The 25,291-nt window shown below is 40.9% G+C and overlaps 1 protein-coding gene across 1 annotated transcript in view; it reads left to right on the top strand.

Annotated features, from left to right (window-relative positions):
- The window catches only part of klc1a (kinesin light chain 1a), a 41,364-nt gene extending 16,852 nt beyond the window's left edge, over positions 1-24,512 (top strand). Inside the window, exons 7-16 of the mRNA XM_070921002.1 lie at positions 2,307-2,408; positions 6,493-6,666; positions 7,646-7,745; positions 8,074-8,126; positions 8,773-8,840; positions 9,645-9,753; positions 11,377-11,538; positions 19,713-19,846; positions 22,426-22,492; positions 24,153-24,512. Of these exons, the coding sequence (XP_070777103.1) occupies positions 2,307-2,408; positions 6,493-6,666; positions 7,646-7,745; positions 8,074-8,126; positions 8,773-8,840; positions 9,645-9,753; positions 11,377-11,538; positions 19,713-19,846; positions 22,426-22,492; positions 24,153-24,218 (1,035 nt within the window). The 3' untranslated portion in view covers positions 24,219-24,512. The remainder of the gene's footprint in view (positions 1-2,306; positions 2,409-6,492; positions 6,667-7,645; positions 7,746-8,073; positions 8,127-8,772; positions 8,841-9,644; positions 9,754-11,376; positions 11,539-19,712; positions 19,847-22,425; positions 22,493-24,152) is intronic.
- The last annotated feature ends 779 nt before the right edge of the window (positions 24,513-25,291 follow it).

Genomic DNA, 25,291 nt, shown 5'->3' on the forward strand with positions numbered 1-25,291 from the left:
AAACAAAAACTTATGTTATGTTATGAGGTTTTATGTGTTGGTATGCTGATTTTGTTCTTTTTGGACAGAGCCAGGCTAGCTGTTTCCCCCTGATTCCAGTTTTTATGCTAAGCTAAGCTAATCAGGTGCTGGCAGTAGCTTCATGTTTACCGTATAGCTATGAGAGTGGTATTGACCTTCTCATCTCACTCTGACATTTCGGGAAATATGTTTATTGGCTTTCTTGCAAACTATTCCTTTAATATATAGAGCACTAACGATGGATTCCTGTCTGCCGTGTAATAAACACTTTAACCTGAGTTATTTCAGTTAATGGACAAGAAAATAAGAGTTCTTTATCTTGTTAGCCTTTGGCAGACTGAGCCATCCACCATCATTTTATTTTATGTTTTCTCACACTGTTATTACCCTTTACTCTTTGCTCTATTTTAGGCTACGGTAGTGTCCCAGTTCCCTCTTGGGGATCAATAAGATTAATTTAAAACTATTTTCCCCCGCTCCTCTTCAGGTAACTCGTATAACAACACAGACAGACATAATAACAGTGCAGCCAAAGTGTCGTTTGAATTACAGTTTTGAGGCATTTATCTTGATTCGAGAGCCCATGAAATGACCAGTGAGTTGTTATGTTGTGCTCCTCGATGTTATGTTTGGCTCGGTATTTGTCTTTAAGGCATCTAAGGTTTTGTCTTTAGATGCAAAAAGAAGCATAATTTCACCACTTTAGAATATCGTTTAACATCCTGACAGAAGAAAACAACAACTTCAACAACTGCTGATATAAAGTTTTAATGCTTTTCCAGTGGAAGGCAGTAATACATGACACCATAAAGCCCCTTGGGAAATATTGGCTGTGTTCAGGCCACCTACCTCATACTTAAATTAAATTACACATCTCCCAAACACCCCTAATGTATTTGTCCAGATTAAGACTGCAGTCCAGGACGATCAGAGTGAACACAGTAGATTTCATGAATAATTGACGCAGGCCTGTTCTCAGACCCAGAAACCTCTGTTTGTCAGTGTGACTGTAAACATACAGGAGGTCGACTAACTGTGTTAACCCCAGCAGGCCTGTGTCTCCTCTGTCTGGACATCCGTCACTCTCCACTTTGTGGAACTGAGGTTAGCCCTCCCCACTCCTCTCCTCCAACCTCCATCCTCTCATCCTGCCACCAGGCCCTGATCCCTCTTTTCCACAAGGAAGTGATTTGTGATTTGTCATCAGAAAATCATAGTTTTGCTAACAATATAGCCAGTTATCTGACTCTGATTCACCCTCTCCTGATTTGTCACCATGTCTTTCATTTAAATCCAGCTCTTTGCCTCTTGGTCTCTTCTTCCTGTTTCTCATCTCTCTACTCGCCTTTCTCTTTGCCCTATTTTGAATGTTCGGTATTGAGAACCGGATCTAAATTTGAACTAGCTGCAAATAAATGAGAGCCAGGCATTTTTTAAGAAACATGAATTGAATTCAGCTTATTCCGGGATCAGGTTTGAATTTGCTGGACTTCTGTCTACATTTCCGATTATTGCATGTACCAACATGTGTACATCATACATGAAATCAGAGAATGATCATTTTAATACGGACAGGATTTATATTGGTATGTGCTCTGTTTTTAATGAGCAAAAATCTGTATATACTGTCATGGACGACTAGGGGACCACAGACCCCTGATTGAGAAACAGTGAAGTAGTTTGCAAGATCGTTATCTTCTCTGATACTTTTATATTTGAGGCTGTGAAGAATAATCTTCTTTGAGAGTGATGTCATATAGATTGTGAAGGAAAAGTAAGGATCTGAACTAATTGATAATAAAGTTCTAGAAAAAAAGTTTTGTTAGTGCAATAGCTTTCTCTTTTTGCCCTCCCTCCTCCCATTTTATTCCCCTCTTCTCTTCCTCTTACACCCCCTTCCCTCTTTCACTGCTCTTCTCCTCCAGTCACCTCACCCCTCCTTCCTATCCTCCCACTCTGACCACATGGCACCCAGAGCCTCTCTGAATCAGAGATGAGAGGTGACCTCCAGGCACCTCTGTAGCCTCCCTCCTCCTGAGTGCACGTGTTGGAGATTCATCATCCAGCTGATTGGGATCAAATTACAGCCCACCATAATCACTTCCTGTCTGTGCACGTCTTCTTCCTCCTCGTTAATTACTCTCTCATCAGATCAATGGCACTGTGCTGCTGTAGTGGAGTCTTGCGGTTGCACACACGCTGCACACATGGGTGAAGATGATTGAGGCTCATCACCAGGTTTGAAAAATATTCTGAAATAACACATGTGTTTGTGTTTCTGGCAGGTCGCTGCCACCCTCAATAACCTGGCTGTCCTGTATGGGAAGAGAGGAAAGTACAAAGAAGCAGAGCCTCTGTGCAAACGAGCGCTGGAGATCAGAGAAAAGGTGGGTCAAAGGTCATCAAACGGCAAGACAAAACAGATTCAGTAATAGTCAAACAAATATTAGGAAAGCATGACTAAGCAGCTGCTTCTCCATTTAAAACCTTGTATTCCACTAGAGCCAATAGATTCACTTTCAAACAAAAGTTTACTTTAACTTTCAGACAAACTCTGTGTCCTACTTTGGTACAAAGCAGTCAAACACTAAACACTGAGGATTTCACTCAAGATGGTTCTCCCGAGTCACTGTCCTTTATTCTGCTGCCTTTAAAGCCAAACACTTACCGTTGCTACACCCTGTCAAGCTTTCGAGTTTTTTAGCACAGCTCCTACAGTTTACAACGCTAGTAGTAACAGTTGTCGTGTGTTTTAAGAAAACTTTTGAAATGTCGCAAATGAGAAATGCGTGTTTCCATCAGCTGGTTTGGAGCCTATAAACGAGGCTTGTTGCAAGGTTGTAGTTTTGTCAGAAGTCGGCATGGCCGTGATCCAGTAAGCACTGTAGAGGATGCAAACAGGAAACCTTGGCCATCTAACTTATCTACGGGAGAAAAAGAGAGGTCCTCAGGAATTTGTTTCTATTGGGAGAGTTTTAATGTCAGCTAGTGTTGGCCATGTTTCATGCTGTTCGAGAGAGGAAGACGAATTAATGTGGAACGGTTCAGCGGAAACGGCTAATCAGTCATGTGAGTTAAATGTTCACTACGTCAGAAGTTATTCGGCAAAGGCATTTCCATATCCTTTTAGCGCGTCAACTATTTTTCGACAAAGGCAAAAACCACCTCAAGCACCCGGAAAAACCTTTTTGCGCAATTGTTCAAAAGTTTGAGGAAGATAGCTTTTCTAATGCGTTACTTCAAAATGCGCATAAAAATAAGTTTATGGCAACATGACTAGTGACAGATTAATCGTAGTTATTTTTGAAACATAGAATAGTCGACCATTTTTTAAACAGAAGTGGCTTCTCATGTCTAGCCGATGGCCGTTGATTTTGTGGCCTGAAATGATGACTGTTCCTAGAAGGTTTCATCAGCTGTAGTTAGCTAGCATAGGCTAACGCTAAAACTAATCCAAAGCCTGACAGACCGGACGTACCTAGTTACTAGTCTTGTGTGTGACTAAATGCATAAGTAAGTGTAACTACTGTGTTTCTCATGTTGTTAGTATTGAGATGTCAGATTAGGTGATTTATCCAGCCTGCTTTGTTCTCCTTTGACTCTTTTCTGCTCACTCAGAGATGTGTACCCTGTACACTCAGGGAGAACGTCATTATTTCGTCTGCCCTCACTTTGGTGCTTACAAAGGTGCTGCTCAGCAATCCTGAAAGTGCGAAAGACACTTTGTATTTACAACTCTGTGTCTGTCCTCAGCTCTTGCCTTTGAACAAACCCTCCTTCGCTCTCCTTCCCACTCCTCTGAGAATGAGACGTCAGCTTTGGTTAAGCTGAGAGATTTCATTTTTTCTTATGCTACTGAAACTCGGATGATAATGCTCTCGCTTAAGCTGAAAGATTTGCCACTGAGTTTTGCTGCACAGGCGGGGCTGTGCAAGGTGGCTGCTGCAGAGTTGTTTTTCCTGCAGTTTTATTCTTTTTATGAAAGCTCAGGAAATCTCAGCCTCTAAGTGATTTTGGTGGGCATCAGGGACAAATGGGGGGATAAATCTATAATCTTGTATAGAAGCTTTTGATTATTCAGTTATTTACTGTTTTTGAGAGGAAATAAAAACATTTTGACACTGAATAAAAAGGACAGTATTTTGGCTTTATCCATTATGATTCTCTGCTTTATTTCTGACTGACTGACTTGACTCAATCCCACATATGTCCTGCTGCCCCAAATACTCACTAGAGCACCAAATGTGGATTAATCCACCGCTGAAAATAGTCCCCAACAAATGCACTATTCAGTCCTTTTTGAGTAACGTTTGTAAAAACTACAGTGAGCAGCTGTTTAAGGAAATTACTGGGGGGGTTTTAAAAGAAGAAGAAAATAAAATATTGACCTGTTTACAAAGATTTAGACATAGACAGGCTGCGGAAGTTGGAAAGTACTGAAGGATGGACTAAGGCTTGTTGGTTTTGGTCTTTTCATTAGATTGGTTGACATTAGCAAGAGTATATAATATTGCTGGCCTTAAACTAAATAAAATAAAAGTCTCAAAAATCTAACATTTTAAGACTACACACAGACTTAGTTTAGACTTAGTTTAAATATCTAGTCATAAGTCAGTGTTTAAGTCTTATAACTACAACAACAGCCGAAGTTTTCTTTTCTGCTCAAATGTCCTTCAGCAAGAAACTGAAGCCCGACCCGCTGCTGGCTTTCTCTAGCACCGATTTCTTTGTTGAAATGTGTACGTATGCACAGAAAAGATTCCAATAATCAGTAAACATTTTGGTAAAACATGGATTCAGTCAGTGCCCTGTAAGTAGAGGCTCCTCTGCTTAATTGTAGATGAAGGTAGTGTTTCTAAGAGCTTCCCAGAAACCACCACAGACTGCAGCACTTTTGGTATTTCAAGGCATGGCATCCATCAATAAACACGATCGATTCCTCAGCGACCCAGACCTTGCCGGTGCGTGTGGCTTATGGCAACCCTTTTCCAGCTAACGATGTTTACAGGAAAGCTGTCAGATGTGTTATGCTGCGGAGGAAGAGGCGTGGGAGGCCGGGACCGAGTGAATACTGTAGGTGGCACAGCTCGGAGAGCTCTGCACCATCCTGTGAATCACAGACAGAGAGGCTGTCAGTCTCCAACAGGGAGGGAGATGATCCTGTAATGCTCAGGAGGGGTTTGGTCTCAGACCTCCTACAGACTTATACTGCAATAATCTGAAGCCACAAATTCCCCAAAGGACAAACAACAAGTTTTATCTCTGATTCTCTTTAACTTTTCACCAACCGCTGCTCTTTCTTCCACCTGTTCACGTCCACCTGTCCCCGGTGTTTTAAATGAAGCTGTTTGTGGATGAGCTTCAGACAGCAGAGACTACTAGCTTCCTCTGACTTTATCTCCTTTTCTCTTTGACATTCCCTCCTCTTTCATCCTCTTTGAATCTCCTTCCTGGCGCTTCCTGGCGTCTTCTTCCTCTCTACATTATCGTTCTCCCTGTCCCTCTCTGATCCCCCTCTCTTTGCCGGTCAGTCAGACTCAGATAAAACCCTCTCTGCAGTTTTCTAGGTCTAGCCACCTAGTCTCTAATGATCCTTCTGCATCTCTTTCACGCTTGTTACACTCGGCTCGAATGGCTTTAAGCCTCCTCAGCTCGCAGAAAAACCTTACACCGCTCTCATATCCACGTTAATGCCAACACATTCACTTTTTTCATGGTTGTTCTGCTTTTTTTTTGGGGGGGGGGGGGGGGGGGGGCTCTGTGCAGACAGGAGGATATCATTTTCTGCAATAAATGCTGTTTGTTGTTGCAGTGATGTGTTTGTCCACTGTACTCAGCTTTTATTTAATCAAGCAGGTCAATAGTCCACCAATCTGGCACAGGTCAGAATCTTGTAGGAGACACCCTGCATGGATGAGATGGGAGTGTGAACACCAGTTACAGATTTAATTCTCAATATGAGGGCCTGAATTTATGAGTCTAAAATGGTGTGTTATTTTTTTTTTTATGGGCAATGTTGAACTCTGCCTAAATTTCAATATCAGCAACATTATAAACAAACCGTAGCGAGCAGTGCAAGGGTCAATGCAACCTGGCAAGAGATATCTTTTGGTTCCTAGAACAATCGTGTTAGTTTGTACTGATTTCCAAATGGCCAACGTATTCCAGGAAATCCAAAATTACAAAAGTAGACATGATGGTTTAAACTGGGATTCACATTTGAACCTAAAGGTTGACCCTGAGGGAAATCAGAGAACGAAGTAAAAGAATTAGTGAAGTTTTCTAGCCACTGCTGAATGACTGAGAACCACATACAGCAAGATATTCTCCGTCACCTGGTTACAGGCTGGTGGTAGTTTCTGAGCCGTTGACCAAATGGCACATGTGAGACACGGGTTGTTGTCTAAAACTCATTTTGTTTGACGTAATGACTGTTGTTTTAACCCCACTGTCCACTCGCTTCCGTCCCAGGTGCTGGGGAAGGACCACCCAGATGTGGCCAAGCAGCTGAACAACCTGGCCCTGCTGTGTCAGAACCAGGGCAAGTACGAAGAGGTGGAATACTACTACATGAGAGCGCTGGAGATCTACCAGACCAAACTGGGCCCCGACGACCCCAACGTGGCCAAGACCAAGAACAACCTGGTGAGAGCGATGGAGGCGGGGTGGGAGCGGTATTTCATTGATGGAGGAAAGGCGCTTTTGTCAGTTACGGGTGTTTTTAAGATACTGACAACAATAAGTCAGTTTAAATGGAATCAGGAATGGAGTGCTACAGTTCATGCTAAACTTTAAACTGTGTTTACCCCGTGTTCAAGTGTAATTATAATGTATGTTAGCCAGTATGTTTTGCACAATTTTGCCTGAATAAATGGTGAATAGTGGTGAACTTGCCACAGAGGCTAGGTTTTGGTATGAGGGTTAATATACTAGTGAAAATAAACACTGCAGGACTGAAGCCCAGTGACGGCAGAACTCATCCATACGTCTTTGTGAAATATGTGGCTCTAGAAGATTGGTAACGTAGAGACTACTCGTGGTTGGTACACTGCTGTAGCTGGGTTAACGGCAGTCAGTCACAAGTTCTCTGAGCTTCCTTAATTTTTTGGATTGTACATCATTTCATTCAATGAAGTTACTGAAGTTATCGAGCTAAACTCTGTAATTAGCTCAGTTGTTAAGGGGACAATAAGTCCTCACAGTTTATTTGTGCCATTAACTCCTGCATCATCGCTGTCTGCAAACCATGCCATTTTTGTTAAGCAGTTTATACTCCAGCAGAGCAGCGTTATATAAAAGTTGAGGATGCAGCACAGCTAATAAGCTACGACAGCTTCCTTTGTTTTGGACTGGCTCCTTGTTCCCCCCCAAAGGTCATCGCTGTCAAGGTGGCATGTTAAAGTTGAGCTCAATGCAAAAATAGTGAGCAGATTTACTTCATCCCCGCGAGAGAATCCACTTATCACAGCAATTCTGAATGCTGGAAAAGAAACATACAATATTTTATAATGTGCGTGTGTGATTTTTGCACAGTGGATCCCCCTGAGAGTGTAATATGTAGGACAACCTCTTCATCACTTACAGCGTCGTGCTGACTTAATGTTTGGTTCTCTGTGTTCTTCAGGCGTCCTGTTACCTGAAGCAGGGCAAGTTCAAGCAGGCTGAAACTCTGTATAAAGAAATCCTCACCCGCGCTCACGAGAGGGAGTTCGGCTCTGTTGATGGTACGACATGTGACTGCACACGCACACGTTTACATTTTGGACATTTCAGCCAATATTCTCTCATAGTACAACACACACAAACAAATATGTACGTCTTTTACATCCCCTGCTGTTCTCTTCTGCTAAAGGAAAGGTTGATATTTTCAGGCTGCTGTTATCACTGTGGCAGCTGTAAACAAAAACGACCTTTCAGCTGCAAAATAAGAAACTATACTTCTTCAGAACCAGTGACTTCTTAAAGCTTGTCTTCTCCCCCGCTGTTGTATCTGAGTGAATGTTTGCCAGCACTTCTTCCCTTTCATGTGTCTGACTGTTTGTTTCTCTGCAGATGAGAACAAACCAATATGGATGCATGCTGAAGAGAGAGAGGAACAAAGCAAGGTGAAGTGAGACCTGCTGATGTTTATCAATCTGTGTGTTATCATGTGTCATTTGTTTAATGTAATTTATACCCATATTTTGTTTATTCAGTGTTTCAATGTTCAAAATCTTACATTCACTGTCTCTAGTAGATCTGACATGTTCACCACATTTGAATGTTACGTCTATTAAGGACAAGTCAGGACAAATGAATTTCTTGGCCACACGCGCAGATAACACAATACTGAGTAACACTGATGGCAGCATTAAACTACTCTGACAGTTTTATGATCTTATTTAAGATGGAACAGGGAGGATTGACTTCACAAAGAGTTGGATTAGCAGATTAAGTCTCAATAATAACCATCTAATGCTGATGGTGTGAGTACCCGACTCTCCCAAGTAGGAGTTTATTTTTGTCGTGGTTTAAAAGGTTTAGTTGTTCGGGGAAGGAATCCTGACCCGACTGTAATCCCACCACGAAACACCCCTTCATGTTATCTTTGATGGCATTAAAAAAAAAAGCCTCTAGTTTTGAAATAGGTTAATTTTCATCCTTTAATGCACGAGTCACTCCACATTTTAGTTCACGGGTCCGTGCTTCTTGACTTACCAGGTTCATGTAAGTCCATGCTGTAAACTAATGAACATGCGTTTTGTCTTGTAGGGGAAGCAGAAGGACGGCTCACCATTTGGAGAATATGGAGGCTGGTACAAAGCCTGCAAAGTCGACAGGTCAGTTTGTTTGAAGAAATCAGTCAGATGTTTCCTTACAACAAGAGCTTTCTGAATGATTGAAGCAACAATGCGGACTGTCTTTTAAAACAAAGTAATGTCTGCTTTTGACCTCATCACCGCTTGTATGTGACTAAAGTTTGTGAGCAGTTTAACCAAAAAGGGATCTTTTTCTTGCGGCCTGAAGAGGTGATGTCTTTTAGAAAAGTCTGAAAATGTAAAGTGAAGGTTTGTGTAACAGAAATGTGTTTTTTCTGGTTCCTTTCTTGTTATTCATCTTCAGAGCCCTCAGATTGATCCAGTGACCTCTGAAAGGGGAACCACTGCTGACACTTTCTTTTTGTTCGAACTTACTCAAATAACCTTTGAAATAATTTATGGTTGTTGGTTAATACTTAACTTTTTTTAGTTTTCCTCTTTCCCCTTTTTTCTAATATATATTTTTGTTTGTAATTTAAGTTACAGTCAAGATATTATTACAAAATATTATTCACAAAAACACTCAACACACATTTGAACCATATATCCTGCTGGTCTGGGATCAAATAAAGCTTCTGATATAGAAACTTCACCTGTTTTTTTATCAGATTCATTTACAAAACAAGACGTATTTGAGTTTAATGAGAAGAAAGACTCTGTCGTTGTTTTGTTTCTATATCTAAAGAAACAAAATGACTTAATTCAAATGTAGGTATTAATCAGTTTATTTGTATAATACATGTGAAGTATTGTTGTAAACTATTCGTCGTTCACCAGAAAGATTCTCTGTGATGATATTCCTCCTCTTCCTCCTTGTTTTCACAGCCCCACAGTGACCACCACCCTGAAGAACCTGGGCGCCCTCTACAGGCGGCAGGGCAAGTTTGAGGCGGCCGAGACTCTGGAGGAAGCCGCCATGCGTTCCAGAAAGCAGGTGTGGTCTCCGGATGATGTGATGATGACACAGGATTCCTCGCTGGGGTTAAAACGTCACTGTCGCTGGTTACCAACGCTCAGATGAAATGGGGCCGCTCATTATTTACGACAGATTAAAAAGCAGAAAATATTCAGTCTAGTGTAAAATTAGGGATGAGATGATAAACTGAGGATGTAGAGCAGCTCGTATTGCAGCGTTCAAACTGCATCTGATGGTGTGTTACTCATAAGACTTAACGGGGTCTCCTGTGGAGATGAGAAACGGGAGGCAGCTTTTTATCCCGAATTAGGATTTAATGTCAAGTATCTCGGCTGGGAAGTAACACGTGAATTTAAACTGGATTCCTGTGGTGCCGCTGTAGTTACAGCTGTAGAGAGTCATTATGGTTTGGTAATTAATTAAATTATAAATACCTGTATTGATACCGTTTTATTAAACCAGGTCAATATTTTGGGCTGTTGAGAGGCTGCTGAGGATGTGAAACCTTAGAAACTTTACAGGCTTTATAAGCTCAAACAGCAGGACATTTTCTCTAAAATGTTTAGGTTTTTTGTCATTTACTTCACATATTTAATTGAAGTCACAGATGTAGAAATGTAAGTAGCTTTTACAAGCATTTGTGCACTTTGTAAGAGGAAGCAGTCTGATATCACGAGTAGATTTTGACATTTAAAACGATCCCTCCCCTGCCCAAAATTAGATTGCCTTTTAAAGATTCAATTAATCAATTTTCAAAGTCTGTATAATGTAAGAGGAGGACGATGTCAATAATAATAAAATCATAAGCCTTCAGACTGTGACAACATCACCGCTCCACAGTTTGTTGTCCTGTTGGTTTGTGTTTTTCCCTTCTTGAATAATTGATTCTTCAGACCGGGTCACAGGAAACAGCCTTTGCATTAGTCTGTTCTGTGGTGGATCTGTATCATTGGTCCAGCTTTAATTACACCTGAGGCTGCTTGACTTTGCCAACTTGTTCCTGAAGAGAAATCCCCCTGAATTAGCTTTCAATATTTCATATGAAAGCTTAAAGTTCCCCTCTGCTTATTATTACTTGGATGTTACTGCTAATGTTTTCACATTCATCTGCTGAAGGAGGAAAGTTTCTCTGAGCTCACCTTGAATCTGACATCATAACTAGTTTATTTAGTATATTAAACATTTATAAAAACACCTTCAGGATCTTTAAGCTTTCAAAAGTCATCATGGGTTTTTAGTGTTGCAGTTCCAGTTTTCAAGCTGCATTCTTAAGCTACTTGTAAGCTCATCTGGTCTGAAAGCATATTGGAAAGATGAAGAAGAAGAAAGTTTTAAGTTGAGTTTTGTTGGCGTTTGTAACTGACTTTGCTGAATGAGTTCTTACTGCATGCTGGTGTCTAATGTAGGTGTGTCTGCCAGGGCCTGGGTTCAGTGCAGCAGGTGGTACAGGTCTATAGCTTTAATATTAATTGGATTGGATGAATTGGTACTTGTTCCTGTCAGCTGTACAGTGTCTATGTGTGTGACAGTGTGCTCAAGCTGCAGGTGGCAGAGCTGCTCAGCTTTTGCTTTAATTGGATTAATTGAATTGGCATTTATTGCTGCCTTGTGTGTATATATGTGTGTTTGTGTGTTCGTCAGGGTCTGGATAATGTGCATAAGCAGCGCGTGGCGGAGGTCCTGAGTGAGCCAGAGGCCCGCGAGAAGCAGCGAAGCCGCGAGAGCTTGACCTCTGACACGGTGAAATACGAGAGCGGGCCCGACGGTGGCGAGGAAGTGAGTATGAGCGTGGAGTGGAACGGGGTAAGTACAGTACACAGCCCTCAACACGTCACTGAGAGTCTTCAGACCTGCGAGACAGACATGTTTATATGACGGACAGCCTAAATCTTTCTGGACAGAAGCCACGTACAAAGGGATCTGGTCTTGTTGAAATCGATATTCTAATTCTAATAGTTATGCGACTACAGTACACGTAATGTGCGTTTAACTACGCTTCTGTTCTTTGATTTAACAGCAGGTGCTCACCACTGAAAGGTTGAGCACAACACAGTTAAGCCAGGTCCGTATGATGTTTGTGTACAATTTATGGTTCTCTGTTTCACTGTAGTTTGGACCATAGAAAACCCAACAGTGTGATTTCACCTCTAATGTACCTAAAGTCAAAGTTAAGTCATTTGATTCAAAAGCTGTAGTGCATTAATCTTACTCATGTGAATAAAGGTCCCGTCCAAATTCCTGGTCCACTCAAGACAAAATCCTCCTTGTTCCTTGTTTTAACCCCCCCGCTGTCTGCAGGGTACTAAGATGAATAGATGAGCGTTTAAGATGTTCATCATTATATAATAAAGATGTAGATGTTTATCAGGTTTCCAGTGGCTTCTGTCGAGAAACATACTGTGAGGTTGTTACTTTCCTCATGTCATCACTGTGAAGTCAGACCTGTTGAAATGACAGTATAAAGATCTTTCTGGACTGTGCTACACTGATAATGCTGATTGACTGTCAGAATCACTACAGTAGCTGCTGCTCGTACCTCACTGTTCACTGACTTTGATTAATAATGAGGCCAAGTGAAAAGCTGCTCCGCTGAGACGTTCACTTGTCTGGATCTTAAACCTCTCACAGTAGCTTCCTGTGCTTCAGTCGTAGTGTTTTACATGTAGTGCTTTGCTCGTAAGAAACACTTCCTGTAGTGCTTTCCCAACTAACCCTGAGTCTTAAAACTGCTTTCACAGCAGTGAAGCCCTCTGGCTGGGCGTGTTGACAACACCCAGCTAACTCCCCCTGCTGCAGAGCCTCGTCTCTGACTGAGCTGGTTCGCTTCGCAGCATCTGCAGTGTTTTCTCAGCCTCTAGTGACTGCAGTGCCAGAACATGTAGATGTAGGATCACTGTAGGCCGCTCACCATCTCATTTCTAGAAGGCTGCTGCTCACATAGCAACAGTAGTCATAGCGCCCTGAACAACCAATCAGCATCTCCTCCTGCACCTCTGGTTGTGGCTCTGGGAGGTTTGGTGTGAGACACATTAATGTCTATACACACTGTGTCCTGCAGACAATCATCAGCTGATCTCTGGACTGATTCACGATCAGGAGAGCTTGTGTGAAAGAGCTTTAGCTGGAAGTACAATTTAATAATGGTGTTTTTGTTTTGCCCTTGAATCGTCTTTCATCTAACGGTACATAAATACATAAATCTGTGGCTGAGGTGTCGCCAGAACAGCAAGAACACCAAAATTGATTTTGAATTTGATTCAAGATGAGATCAAACTTTACTGATCCCAGGAGGAACATTTTGCGTCAGGAGATGTAAATATGAACAGGAAACAAAAAAGATATTTAAAATATTAAGAAAAAGTAATAATATATTTATATTCTAGGTACAGTATGTTACCCTAACCCGTGTGCAGAAATGTACCGTATCTGCAAAACAACGTTTTCTCAACATTCAGATCAAAGTGGCAAAGTAGATGCAGTATATTTGGAATTAATATTTAAATATAGATTAGCATATCTGCATCATGAATATACTAAAATTAAGAATAATGTAAAAATAATATAAATATATGATGAACATGAATAGTATGTGGAAAATACTGTAATCTCGGTACATTGCAGTTTTCCAATATAACAGACTATCATTCGCTTGTACAGCAGATGAGTGAAAACATGGTTGTAGGTATTTCTACACTCTGCTGCGTCTCTGCAGTTGTCAAACTATATTTTTGTCTTCCAACCTGTCAAAGAAATCATCACTTCCACTTCAGCTCTCTCCACAGGCAGCTGTGAAAACTGTTTTCTGTTCTCTGAGAAGCTCCGCGACTCGTCAGTCTGTTCATCTTGGGCTCTGTACTGTACTCCTTCTGCGTCCTCTGGACATGGGTCATGTTTGTGTCCACTGTGCTGTTTGTACTTGTGTGTAAACGTGTCTCTCCTGTGCATCTGTGTGATGAGCTGCTGTCTGAGGATGTAAAGTGTGATATTTTTCTCCTGATCTTTATTCACTTCCTGTGCTTACTTTGTGAACATGTTAGCAGCCAGAGAGGAAGTACAGATTGTTTAATGGATGTTCAGGTAGCCTGCGTAGCATACTAAGAGAAATTTAACACATAAAATTTATAAAAACACTAAAAACACAATAAATGCTGATAATTGTTCAGTTGGCTTGTGTTAAATATCCTTTATCCAGGCTCCAAAGTGCTGTAATCTCTAATAAGTTTGTTATTATGATCACTGATGTGCTGTTTTCTTTACATTTCAGCTGATTGTTTTATGCGGACAAATGCAGAATAGTGCCAAAATACAATGGAATTCGGTTTACAGCTGAAACAATTAGTTGATTAATAAATCAACAATTCTAAAAATCAATTTGAAGTAATTTTTTTTGAGCAAAAATGACAAACAATTGACTGTTTCTAGCTTCTCAAATGTGGCTTGTTTTCTTTGTGATAATATATTGAATATCTTTGGGTTTTGCACTGTTGGTCAGGCAAAACAAGCGATTTTAATAAGTAAGTTCAGAATCAGAAATACTTTATTGATCCCCGGGGGGGGGGGGGGGGGGGGGGGGATTACATTGTTTGAACTAATCGATTCATTAGAAAATAATCTGCAAATTGATTGTATAAGGATAAGGAAATGATGGATGAGGAAAATAATAATTAGTTGCAGCCTTACTTAGTTCAACAGAAATGTACTGTATTTACTCATTTACTCATCAACAAATATTGAGTTTGACACAGACGTCCAGTGTCTGTCTGGCTGCTCTCATGTGTCTCCTGCCTGCATCCCCTCTGTGCTCATGTTGTGGTGGTCTAACAACGTTTAACCTTGTTCTACTTCATATAAGTGTGTTAACAATGTTCCAGATTCAGACACAGTGTCTCTCTCCATCCTGTTGAACTGTGCAGAAGCTCCTCCTAGTGGCCAAGTCTGGGAATTACATCACAGTCAGGCAGAATGAACAGTGGACTGAAGTTAAAGAAAAGTCAAATTAGATAAAAGAAATATCACTGTTATCACAGTTGGATGCCTTTGCTGCAGTGTTGGAGTATTTATCTGTCTCTAATTAAGTGGCTGGGTACCTCAACATTTGGCTTTTGTGCACAAAAGGACCACAGCGGCTGTTACGTCTCAAATTTAAATTAAGAATGAAATAAGTTTTGAGAGGTCGTTTCTTTCTGACAACCAGAATTTACAGGCATCTCTTCGGTGGCTTGTTACTTTCCCACTCTGTCAGAAGCTGTCCGACGATCTGTATTTTAACACGTTGAGGTTCTTTCAGTCAGCTGAGACCTTTTTTATTTGATTTTCACTGAAGCAGAAAGCAGGAGGTGTGAACTGTGAATGGACAGAGCGGATAATAACTTGTCCTCAGTCCTGCCTCTGTTTGTCTTCTCTCTGTAAAATCAGTCAGTTCTGCTTTGGTTTGTTTTTGGAGCTCTTAACGAGTCAGTGGGCGAGACCCAAGGCCATTTGGACTGGACTGTGGAAAATGGCTGAAGGCCTTAGAGAAGCCGAAAGACTAAAGTCTGGGTGTCTTTGTTTTACCAGAAACTTAAGTGGGTTGGAGCAGACGTATTATTTTAGCTTTCTGGCCTGATTTTAAAACGTCAGTCATGTTTTTCTACGTCATTCTCCTGTTTTGGTCCTCAAAAATACGTTTTAACTTGTGAGAAACTAAAAGAGAAGTACTATGGGAAGAGCTCTGGTCCACTGTCACCTTTTCAGTGTCCATTAGAGCTCGGCGATGTGGCAAATATATGTGTCACGCTAAAATGTTTGTCTCGGTCAATATCGATGTACACTCAGCGGCCAGTTTATTAGGTACACTGTGGTAAAACTAATGCAGTCTAACACCACAGTCCTGCAGTAAATCCTCCCTCCTTAGAATAAATGAGGTCTTAGCTTAAAGATTCCCTTAACCTTAAATCAACAGGCCTTCCAGGGGATGGGTCTAATTGCTGGTGTTCAAGACTCGAGGAGTTTTGTCACGTATCATGTGACTAGACGACTTTGTTCTTATTTATAAGGTTCATTTACAAGCTGGTAGAGAAATACTGTGTCTGATCTGGGAACCCTGCTCGATAACCTCACTCTCTTTAATGTGATGTCTCCTCTTCTCTTCCTCCACTGTTCTTTTTTCCCTTTTCTTTTCCTTCCTCACTCCTAAATGGCTCCTTTCAAACTGTCTCTTGGTATCTCATCTCATCTCTCTCTCTCTCTGCCTCTGCCTGTATTTCCTTCTTTCTCTTCTCTTCCTGCTCCGTCTGACCGGCAGGCGTAACTCCAGATGCCTTGTAATGGTTTCTAAAAACTTGTCTTCTGCATGACGGACGCCTCGCCTCACCTCGCCTCAACCCCTTCAGCTTTGCAGTTTTCTTCAGCTCTGACTCCCCCTCTCTTTCTCCTCCACCTCTGAGTTCTGGTGGGATTCTTCACGCCGGGTCGAACCAGAGCGATAACGTTGCTTTCACACCCTCCTCTCAAGGAGTGTGTTTGGAGGGGGGGGGGGTGTGGAAACAGCCTGTGTGTCTAAATTCAAACTTCTGCTTCCTGCTTGTCTTGAAGCGCTGAACTCGACTGTGTTTATCCGCTGTGGGTGGGAGAGGACCGGGGTGATGTTTCTTTATGGCAACATTAAACTTGTGCTTCTAACCATGTTCTTCCTGCTGTCCTTTAACACTCTCCTCTGCTCCTCCTCGTCTTCCTCTCTTTCTGTCACTCTCCGGTGTCTTTAAACGGTTCTTTCATGACGGCTGTCGACTCATTTAAACGGTTGTTGGCAGAACTGTGTGGGGAGACTGACAGTACGCCCTTCAACCAAATCTCTGCTGTCCCTTAAAGCGTAACTCTCTCCATTTTGACCTGAACTTTGGAGTTTCTAAATCCCATCCGATCATAGCATAAAACCTGTTGCTTTAATTTAAAGTTACATGCTTTCTTGGAGCCTGACTAAGTAAGAAAAGGTCTGAAAAGCACCAAAAATGTTTCTGTCTCAACATATAAATACTTTACTTAGTAAAGAAACACTCACATTGTTTCCCTCTTAACCAGCTGCTAGCGAAATGTGCAAAATACAGAGTCACGTGTAGCATGAAGGACTTTAAACGATTAGTCGATCGGCAGATAATCGATGAATCATATCATCTACTGTTCAAGCAAAAATGGCAACAAAAAAAAGAATCAACAAAAAACAAACAAAAAATTGATTAAGATAAAGTTCATAATATCATAACAACGGGCCTTCTTCAATGTGAGCAATCATTACATGTTTTATAGTGCTTTGTGGTACATTAAGGACCAGATCCAACAAACGACATGTTAAAGACGTCAACATCAACTTTTTTTAAGATCTCGGTCAGAAATCATCTGCATGATTTAAAACAGATCAGCGAAAAACTGAGATGAAACAAAAAAAACACCAGTAAAAATAACTAAAAGTCTAAAATTATAAAAAAAAAAAATCATATATATATATATATATTGATTTGACAGCATGTTGTAAAATATAAACAGAGGTTGTCAAAATATAAGTTGTCCTTTTTAAGGCCCGTGCAGGATCACAGTCAGACGATCCGTCTCGACTCCGACGCGACACGAAGGACAAAGAATATAAAACCCAGAAAACCGCTCAGCCTGCCAGCAGCAGTCCAGGTCTGAAATGGTCAGAGTTAAAGCTTTGAATCCTCCTGCCGCTCCGTCTTTTCTCTGTGTGGAGGTTCAGAAGCTCTTCGTCTGTCTTCTATCGTCCATTCAGTTTAACTCGACATTCTCATCTGAAGTCATTAGTGGTGACTCAAAGTGATTCAACGTGCTGTAAATAACATCAGCGTAACTCGTCAGCATGATCGAGAGCAACCGTCGGCTGTGGCTCTGTGGGTTTCTGCTCCTGTTAGAGTTTTAGTCATTAGTTCGTCACTCTGTGGTCATCTGTTGGCAATGATGTCGGACTGAACTGTGTTGTGATGTCAAACGAGGGGACGCGTTCAAGGTAACGGGATTCATGCACGATGTGTTTTTAAATGTTCAAGCGTGTAACAGAATAGAGGACGTCTGAGTTTGTAGAGGAAAGAAGTGAAGCCTGAACATCGTGCATCCAGCCTGTTCACCTTCTGTATATCTCTGTATATAGATGTCAGGGTGGGTGGGGGGAGGGGGGAGGGGGGGGAGGGTTTGCTGTAAACAAGCAATGTTGCATTTGTTGGAAATGTTGGCAATTGAAATAGTCTCCTCGTCTCTGTTCTCAGCTCCTGCTAATAATCTTCTGCGTGTCCTGTCCTGTTTGTGCATCTTACAGTTTGTCTTTCTTAACTTCTAATAAAACCTAAACTCTTTGCTCACCTGAACCTGCGCCTGTCGCCTCTTTGTGTGTTCCCTCTCTTTTCTGTGTGTGAGCTCTAAACCTTTTAATAGACGTCGGCAGCAGCGCTCTTTACTGGACCCGATGATCCGACCTGCAGGTGCATCCCTACATCACCACGCGCTTGTTAGCTTCAAGAAACTGTTTTCATTTAAATGACGTGATAGAAGTTGCCCCTGAAGGAGAAAACACTGTCCATCAATCGAATAGTGGAAAAAGTCAGAAGTCAATACTTCATTATTACTTCTAGATAATTGTAATTGATTACTGATTACTTAGATTAAACAAACAAGGATTTAATTAAGATTGAAAGTTCATTCTTGACCTCAGAAACAGATCAAATCAAATTTTAGATCTAGTTTACATACTGGACATGAATCAGAAGGTTGTAGTCGGTTATATTTATATATTTATATATATTTTATATCACAGATATACATCTGTTCTCGTCTGCTGGTACCTTACAAGAAATTACAGTAAAGAAACGAAAGTTTGAGGTCAACTTTAAAATGTTCCTCTCATTTACTAACCCTAACCCCATTTACTCAAGTACTGTACTTATTGAGGTACTTGTACTTTACTTGGGTAGTTTGATTTTATGCTACTTACTTCTCTCCGCTGCACCTGGGAGGCAAATATTGTACTTTTTGCTCCACTACATTTAACAGCTTTAAGTTACTTTGCAGACTCAGATTAATGAAATATACATTAATAATGATAGTAGTTAGAATTAACTCCACCTTTACCGGCTGCAAAATTAATGATTCTTAAATAAAAATGTGTCAATAATTATAATTAAGTAATATGATATTCTGAAATGGGCCATTCTGCAAAATTTGTATTTTTACTTTAAGTATATTTTGAAGCTAATACTTCTGGACTGTTAATTAGAAAAAGGATGCAGTATTTCTACACTGCGGTAAAGCTAAAGATCTGAATACCCAGCATGCTCAGCTTCATTATCGGCTTCTTCCTCTTTCATTGTTTGACTCTGTTTGAAATTAACAATATTTCATCGCCACCGAGTCTTTAAATAACTAAAAACAAACGACAAGGAAGAGTCCAGAACATCTGCAGCATCTGGCTGCTTGAACACAAAGTGAAGACCCAGTTCTGACTGTCAGAGACCATATCCTCGCTTCAGCCAGACGGGGGGGGCTGCAGGGGGGTGTCAGGGCTCAGACTGTGACCGTGTTAGACAAGGACACATGAACAGGAGATGCCGTGCAGCCTTACTGTGTTAAGGTTGAGGTTTGAACTGAATCCATTTGGTAGGAAAAAGTTATTTTGGCTTTTCAGAGTGCTGCGTAGGCTGAAGGTAGGCCAGACTAGGTAGGCCTGGACTCCATGTTCCAGTAAGTGAAGGCGTGAAATCACCTGTGTTGGTGTACCAGGTGTGCAGGGCCTTTTTACAGCTGCTCAGTGAGGAAGTACAATGCACAGTACTGAGTCAGTAACTGGCTACTGGTTTGCAATTGAGTGTGAATCTGCATTACTGCATCGTGTCTGCACATGAAGGAACAGTGTGTGTGTGTGTGTGTGTGTGTGTGTGTGTGTGTGTGTGTGTGTGTGTGTGTGTGTACGAGTGTAACCTTGTGGCGTCTCCCATCAGGACGGCTCCGGCTCTCTGAAGAGGAGCGGCTCCTTCAGTAAACTGCGAGCGTCGATCCGTCGCAGCAGCGAGAAACTGGTCCGCAAGCTGAAAGGCGGCGGCTCGTCCCGAGACAGCGAGCCCAAAAACCCCGGGTAACTATCCCAACAGACACCTGACCCACCTGCCACAGGTGACTCTCACTTTATGCACTGGAGGATCGAGCCGGCCCTCCGCTCGGCGGCCGGCGCTCTAACCAAAAACAAAAGAAGGGATTGGCTCTACTTTGCTGGTGGTGAAGTGTTGTAACTCTGAAGCTGTTTGCACATGATGGAGCTTTAACTGGCACATACGCACTGATCCTTTCTCCCACTGCATTGGTTTACCTTTCTGTTCTCACGCTGTCTAACTTTCCTTCATAGTCACGTTTGGTTGTCGGTGAGTGTTCAGGCCACTGTCTGAAAAACAAGAATATAAGTCCAAATATTTTGGGGGAAAAACTGTAATATTATAAGAAAAGTCGTACTGTTTTCTGAAAAAAAGTCGTAATATCTTTTGAAAAGTCTGAATAATTGGAGAAAAAAAGTTGTAATATTTTGAGGAAATATTTCCACTTTTTGAACGTCCCCCCCCCCTAATCCTCCGTCATAATGACCTGAACATGATAGAAATACAAAACCAAAGGTGACTCCAACATGAAACGGGAAAATAATGCAAACTTCACTGGCATGTTGTCGGCCGACGTGTAGAAAAGCATCTGCAGTGAGACGCGAACTGACATCTGCTCCTCAAATGCCTTTTTACTTATTAATAGTTTCACCTATTTATTGCATTCTGTGGATGTTTGGACTATTTATTTCAAAGTTGTTTTGAAATATAGTTCAGTTTTATTCACCTTTCGGATTTTATTATTTTAATTTTCTGTGATTTTTACTCTGAAAAACAAACTTGTCTGCATGGCTGTTTTTGTTTTAGAAGTTTATTGTGTTGAATTTTTTATTTATGAATAAATCTTTTCATTTGAATGTCTCCTTGCATGCCTCATCTGTGTGCTCACTGGTTTCCATTTTCCTTTCTGGTCTGCTCTTCTCTGTGGCTCCTTAAGATGATGGACATGATGGTGTCCCTGCCGCCATCATCATCATCATCATGACTCTCAGTGACGTTAAATCACTGCAGAAATGTTCATTTTAACAAGTCATGAAGTGCAAAGCTTTTCTTAGACACCTGTCGAAAAGATGCAGCAGCAAGTTCAGTTCAGGAACTGATTTGAGTGCAAAACCCACAACGTTCAAACATCCAGTTGCTTTCGCTTCTTTAAGATAAATCTGGGGCATTTTTTTCCTTTTTTATTTGACAGTTTCCGCGGCGATAAACAGGAACTATGGGGACGGCATCCAACAAAAGTCACCCAGCGACATCAAACGCCTGCGGTTCGTCTCGGATCACTCGGTCCGCGTGTTTTTAGGACTTTTCTCTAAAATGGGAGTTGCATCTTCCCGCCAGCAAATCAGGCCAGTTTCAGATGCAGCTAAAACATCATGACACATTAACTAATGATGAAAATATTTGTTCCAGATCAGCATTTAAACTGCAAATTATCCACCAACGTTTTGCCAGGTTTCTACACTGAACATGTAGAACTAATAGATTCCTTATTTTGGCGCTCGTTTGGTTTTTATCAAGTAATCAAGAGTCATTTTAAATGTTTGTTTTTTTTGTTAAGCATTTTACTTTTATTTGATAGTGACGGTAAAGACACAGACAGGAAACGTGGGAAAGGACATTATATATTTATTTTTATTTCAACTTTATCTTACAAATATTCAAAATCAAGTTTGAATGTTAAAGATATCTTGTTGAAAATAACTTGCTGGTTTCTCCCCACCATCAGATACATGTGTGTGTATATGTGTGTATATATATATATATATATATGTATATATATATATACACACACATACACGTGTATTATTGTTGTGTAGTATGATGAGTTAAGGATCACACTTCTTGTCGGGATGAACATTTTCTGCAGTGTCGTCTTACTGAACCCAAACTTTTTGTTCAGGCATGAATGTCGGTGTTTGCATGAACTTCACACACACACACACACACACACACACACACACACACACACACACACACACCTGACCAATAAAAAGACTGTTGCAGATGACTTTAATTAAGATGTTGGTACCATTATATAGAGGATTTGTAAGGTGTAACTAATGACTGCTAATGGTTAATAAGTCATTTTTAAGTCTTAAAAAGATAAATGATCAAACTAAAATAAATGTGTGTCTGCAGTTATATATGTAATCAAATGTTTGATAATGACAGATAATGAAAGTCATCTGTAATTATAAATGTTACAAACTGCTGAAGGTAGAAGGTTGTTAATAAAATTGATCTTCAGCAGCACTTTTCAGACGCTCAGAGGTCAAATGAACAATGAACCAAAGAGCTGAAAAGACAAAGAAAGGACCTATTAGATAGCGGTACCAACGTTTTACATCTAATCGTCTAAAGTTCAGAAACAGGAAGAGAAAAGTAAAATAAACGGACGTATGAAACATTTTTGTGAAACTAACCTTTGTGTGAAAATATCGTGGATGTCATTAACCAACATGCCGCCATCTCCATTGAGCTAAACTCCTCACACCTGACTCTCCACCCCCTCACCTCTGACCCCTCACCCCCCCTGCCTCCCTGCATGTCACTGCTCTGGGTGCAGCATGAAGCGAGCCAGCTCTCTGGGGGTTCTTAACGTGGCGGACAAGGCTGCGAGTGACCACTACCAAGTAAGGAGACCAAGAGTGTCGGGGCCAAAAGTGTCTGCAGAGAGTCCGTCAGCTTGTCTTTAACCCTGCTGGTGACCGAGGGGGGGGTCAAAGGTCAATCCCTAAAAAACTCCCAGTGTGCTTCTATTAAAGGACAAATATCACAAGTTTGACAGTGCTTCTTGCCGAAACAATTAATCAGATAATATATTAGTCATTCGACAGAATATTGAAAAACATTTTTATGATCAAGTAATTGTCATTTATCAAGCAACAATGCAAAATATCTCCTCGTTCCAGCTTCTTAAATACGAGAATTTGCTGTTTCTCTCTGTCATATATAATTAAAACGTAATATATTTATATTTTTGGACTGTTGGTCCAACAAAACAACAAGTTTGGCAACGAACTCTTGAAGAACTTTCTGCAGATACTTTTTGACCTGGTCTTTTCTTTCATACTCGTCTCTCTCATGTCTCTACAAACTGTACCTCCTGAGACCTGATGTAGTTTTTTATCTGTTGTGTTAGATTTATCACTAATAACACCTGATGAGTAACAACGCCAGCGTGACTCACACACTAACTTCACACCATCATTATTTTGACTAATCAACACAAAATATTAGCAGGGACAATGTTGTTGTTTTTTTCTTATTTGACACTTTATAATTTGTTATCAAGAAGAAGTGAAAAGATTATTTTCACCACATGACTGACAATATAGTTAAAGGAACTACTATTTAAAGCCTCTGAAAACTTTCAGATCTTAAATATTTCTCTATAATATCAAGTACATGTGACTAAATAATCAACAAACAAAGTTAAAGCTGGGGAGCACAGGAACATAAATATGCTCCTGCTAACTAGGCTAACGTTAGCTCCATGAGTTGGTTGAAAACAGGTCTTTCTAACATTTTTAGCTGACTTGTTTTAAAACAAAAATCTTGTTAAAGAAGTGTTAAACGTGCCCTTGACGGCTACATACATTAAACTGTGCTGAAATACTGAGGCTAAAGCTAACAGAAGCTAAGAGAACAAGCTAACAAGCTGCACTCTCGCCGGCTGTTTATCTTAAATACTTGGAACAAGCAAGACATTAATTTTATGCTTAATTGGCCATATTTTCAAACAGTAACAGTTTTAACGTTACAATAATATAACAACATAATCTGTGACGTGTTTGATTGTAGCGCTTAGGTAACGTCGGAGTCTGAACTTCCCCAAATCCAATGAAAAGCAGGAACGCTAACGTTAGCCTAAAACTCTGGTAGCATCAAGGACCAGCCTCCGCCCATTTAATTGTCATGTATCAAGCTAAAATGTCTCTCGTTCGGCCTTCTCTAACTTGAACATGATTTCTCTGTAATATATCAGTGTAAATTAAATATCTTTGGGTGTTTGGACTGTTGGTCACACAAAGCAAGACAGCAACTTAAGATATGAGGAAAAAGCTGCTAATGTTAGCCTAATCACTGGATAGCCTGCAACCCAACGCTTAAGCTAGTTAGCCGGGCATGCTAACGTCTGTAGCTTACGTTGGAGTAGATAAACTGTTCAAATCGAGCTAAAAACAAAACTCTTTGATCTCAAAAAGTTGACACATTAGCGCTGCATATGTTTTTGAAAATAATCCACCTGTCAGCTCTTAATCTCACTTTCTCTCACTGCATTTCTTCCAGGAACGAAATAATCGTCTGAGTAAAAGTCGCGACCTGAGCGCCAGCCACACTGATCTGGCGCGTTGAAGGTTTGAAGGTGAGCCTGAGAGGTCACGGAGGTCATGAGAATCCGCTTCCTGTCCAGACCCTCCTCACTGTACACAGCTTCATATCTCCCACGTTATACTTCAGCATCGAGTGCTCACTGTACAGGTTTCAATGTTTTATTGCACTTTTGAGGGTTTGTGCTCTTAGAGGGGGGTTTGTTTTTTATCAGTACATATCGAGGAACAAGAGGAATATGAACATACAGTGACCTGCTGCGAGTTTGTGAGTGTGTATATCTTTTTTTTTTTGTATGTGCGTGTACTGTATGTTAAGTGTGTGCTGGTGAGTGATTGCCCTCTCAAATCAGTCCTTTTTTAATATTTAATGCTCTTATAGCGCTTGAATGAAGGCAACCCCCCCCCCCCCCAAAAAAACCTCATTGGTCCAGTTAGATTTTGGTGTGTGAAGCCAAATCGCCACAGAGCTCAAGTTCTCCAACAGACAAACTAAACCTACGTGACACCAACTGCAAACGGCAAGTTAAAGTGTCCATCACTGAACTTCACTTGAATTTTCAGAACTTTACTGAAACTGTTTGGCTTCACCCGCCGAGGTTTAACTCGTAATGAGAGCAGTTCTGCCTCTATTTTGATAGAAAACTGCCCGAGATCTCTGCAGAGAACTCGTCCAGCAATGACGTCTTTTTGTAGGCCGACCCGGACGTTAGCTTAGCTCTGCGTTCACTCTGCAGGTTTCCAATGGAGGTTCTGAACTGGGTTTCTGACTCGCTGAGAAAATAAGAAATCGGAGAAACGGTGAGAGAAAATCCTCACAAATCAGCAGAGGTTTGAGCAGATTTGAACAAGATGTTACAACTTTATTTTCTGCTTTACGTTGGGAACCCACATCTCAAACACTTCTAAGAATAGTTTTCCTGAAATGTTCCGTCCTGTGTTGATTTTGCTTTTGATGTGTGAAGTTCTATGTTTACATTTGGGGTTTTGTAAATTATGTTGTATTTGTTTTCTGTCCTCGCGCTGCTCTGAAGAGTTTCTCTTTATATCTTTCTGTAAAAAAAAAAAAAGCCTTGAGAATAGCAGCGCTGCCTTCCC

Source organism: Enoplosus armatus, chromosome 15, assembly GCF_043641665.1.
Source record: "Enoplosus armatus isolate fEnoArm2 chromosome 15, fEnoArm2.hap1, whole genome shotgun sequence".
Classification (NCBI taxonomy): Eukaryota; Metazoa; Chordata; class Actinopteri; order Centrarchiformes; family Enoplosidae; genus Enoplosus; species Enoplosus armatus.